General features: G+C 65.7%; 1 protein-coding gene across 1 annotated transcript in view; it reads right to left on the bottom strand.

Moving 5' to 3' along the window:
• The window catches only part of LOC112975539 (COUP transcription factor 1-like), a 12,103-nt gene extending 10,586 nt beyond the window's left edge, over positions 1-1,517 (bottom strand). Inside the window, exon 1 of the mRNA XM_026085782.1 lies at positions 1,413-1,517. Within this exon, the coding sequence (XP_025941567.1) occupies positions 1,413-1,517 (105 nt within the window). The remainder of the gene's footprint in view (positions 1-1,412) is intronic.
• Between the last annotated feature and the right edge of the window lie 619 nt (positions 1,518-2,136).

The raw sequence follows: 2,136 nt of genomic DNA, 5'->3' as shown, positions 1-2,136 counted from the left end.
GGAGCCCGGCGCGGCCGTAGCTGCCCCCGCCGCCCTGGCCGGGTCCCCGCCCCGAGGGGGAACCGGCCGCTTGCTCCGAGCGCCTAGGTCCCCTCCGGCCCGGCCCGCCCGCAGGAGGCGGCGACGACAGGGAGGACTCGTCCCCCCCCTCCCCGGAGGAATTGGGTGGAAATCAGTAGAAATTAGCCCCGAATGAGCGGGGCGGGGACGCTCCGGGGCCGGGCCGAGCGCCCCGGGGAGGGCGGAGGATGCCGGGGCCCGGGGGGGCGGGGAAGGGGGCAGCGTGTGTGTGCGTGTGTGTGTGTGCAGCCCCTTGCGACGAGCGCTGGGTGTGCACGGCCCCCCGTGCATTGGGTGTGCCTCCGCGAGTGTGCACGGATGCCTGTGCAACGTGTGTGTGCGCGCACAGAGCTCCGTGCAACGCGTGTGAGCGCGTGCACGGAGCCGCGTGTGCAACGTGTGTGCGGGCATGCACGGAGCCGTGAGTCCGTCTGTCGGTCCGTCCGTCCGTCCGTGCCCTGTGCAGCGCGACCCCCGCGCCGGGGCACCCCCGCCCCTCCCGGGGCACCCGGGGCGCGTCACGTGGCGCCGCCGCCGGAGCCCCCCGACAATGCGTCCGCGTAGGCGCTGCCCATATAAGGACCTGCCCGCCGTAAAAGGGCAGGAGGGGGCGGGGCGGCTCCCGGCGCGGGCCTGACGTTGATAGCCCCGCCCCCTCGGAACGCCGGCCAGGCGGAGGGCCGCACCCAATCAGCGCGCCGAGGGGCGTGGTCTATCAGGGGGCGTGGTCTGGGCGGAGGGGGCGTGGCTTGGGTGGTCCATGGGTTCAGGGCCAGGTGGAAGGTCCCGCTGGGGCGGAGGGGACGGGGATGGGGACAGGGACAGGGATGGGGACGGCGACAGTCGCGGAGGGGACCCCGACCCCGGGGAGGGCCGGGCGGAGGCGCAGCCCCTCGCGTGGCCTGGCCGTGCGACGCGCTGCGCGGCGTTAAATGAGGGAAGTGGCAAATTATGAGGCGAGGGTGACCGCGTGCTTCGGAAAACAATTAAAAAAGGGGGGGAAAAAAAAAACGGGGGGAGAAAACCCTCATCACAGGCATCGCGAAGCCACCGCGCGTCCAGCTGCGCCGGCTGCCGAGACGTGACAATTCAAGCGAGCCAAGGGGAGAAAAAAGGAGAAAAAAAGAGAAAAAAAAAGAAGAAAAAAAAAAAGTGAGATTTTAAGCATCGCCCGGAGGCTCCGCACTGCACGCAAGGAAAAAGCTGCCCTTCGCCCGGCTTAAAGCAGTCTGGCTGGGCCAGCCGCCAGCGTAAATCAGGCGGGCCCGGCGTGCGGGAGCCGGCCGCTGGCTGCCCCTCCGCGGGTGTCACGAGCTCGCCCGGGCTCAGTGGCGGCTCTGAGATGCACGTACAGCTCCCGGGCCCTTTCGAGCGCCGCCGCTGGTCAAAGGAGCCCGTAAATAAGCTGTTTCCCATAATTGCTCGTAAAAGCCGTCGCTCGCAATTTCATCCTTCATTCCCAGCGGGGCCGGGGGGGGCGCCAGCCTCGTAAATCCCCCCGCGGGCTCCCTTTTAGGCAAAAATTCATTAGCTTTTACCTCCCGACGGCGAGATCCTCGCGCTGAGGTCGGCGCGGCCAAGGGGGATTTACAGGCTCCTGCCACTTGGGCCGATTTTGGGGGCGCCTCAGAAATTTTGGGGCCAGCCAGCTACAGCTCACTGGGGAATCGAGCCTCGTCAGTGCTCATTAAGCCTCATCGGTGCCCCGGGAGGCTTTTTTTTTTGGGGGGGGGGGGGCAAACCGCAGCTTGGGCACCCTGCTCGGCAGCCTTGAAAAGCACATTTTTGCAGCTGTGGCTTTTCCCCAAATCCCCCCAATATCTGTGCGCTCACTGCGCTTTCCAGGCTGTCCAGGCACGTGCTTAAAATGCAACATTAAATAAATTTATATCCCCCCCCCCGACCAGTCTGCTTTGCCCAAACCGGGGTCCGGGCAAGGATTATCCGCTCCTGCAGCCCGAGGTGCGGCCGGAAGCGGCTGCGTTTTGCTGCACAGAGCAAACCGCCCTTTTGGGCTCCGATCGGGAGCTTTTGCATTTCTCTCTTTTTTTTTTCTCTAAGCATAAAACCAGCAAT

The sequence above is a fragment of the Apteryx rowi genome, unplaced genomic scaffold (genome assembly GCF_003343035.1).
Source record: "Apteryx rowi isolate R43461 unplaced genomic scaffold, aptRow1 scaffold_673, whole genome shotgun sequence".
Lineage (NCBI taxonomy): Eukaryota > Metazoa > Chordata > Aves > Apterygiformes > Apterygidae > Apteryx > Apteryx rowi.
This window is presented reverse-complemented; position numbering and strand designations above follow the sequence as displayed.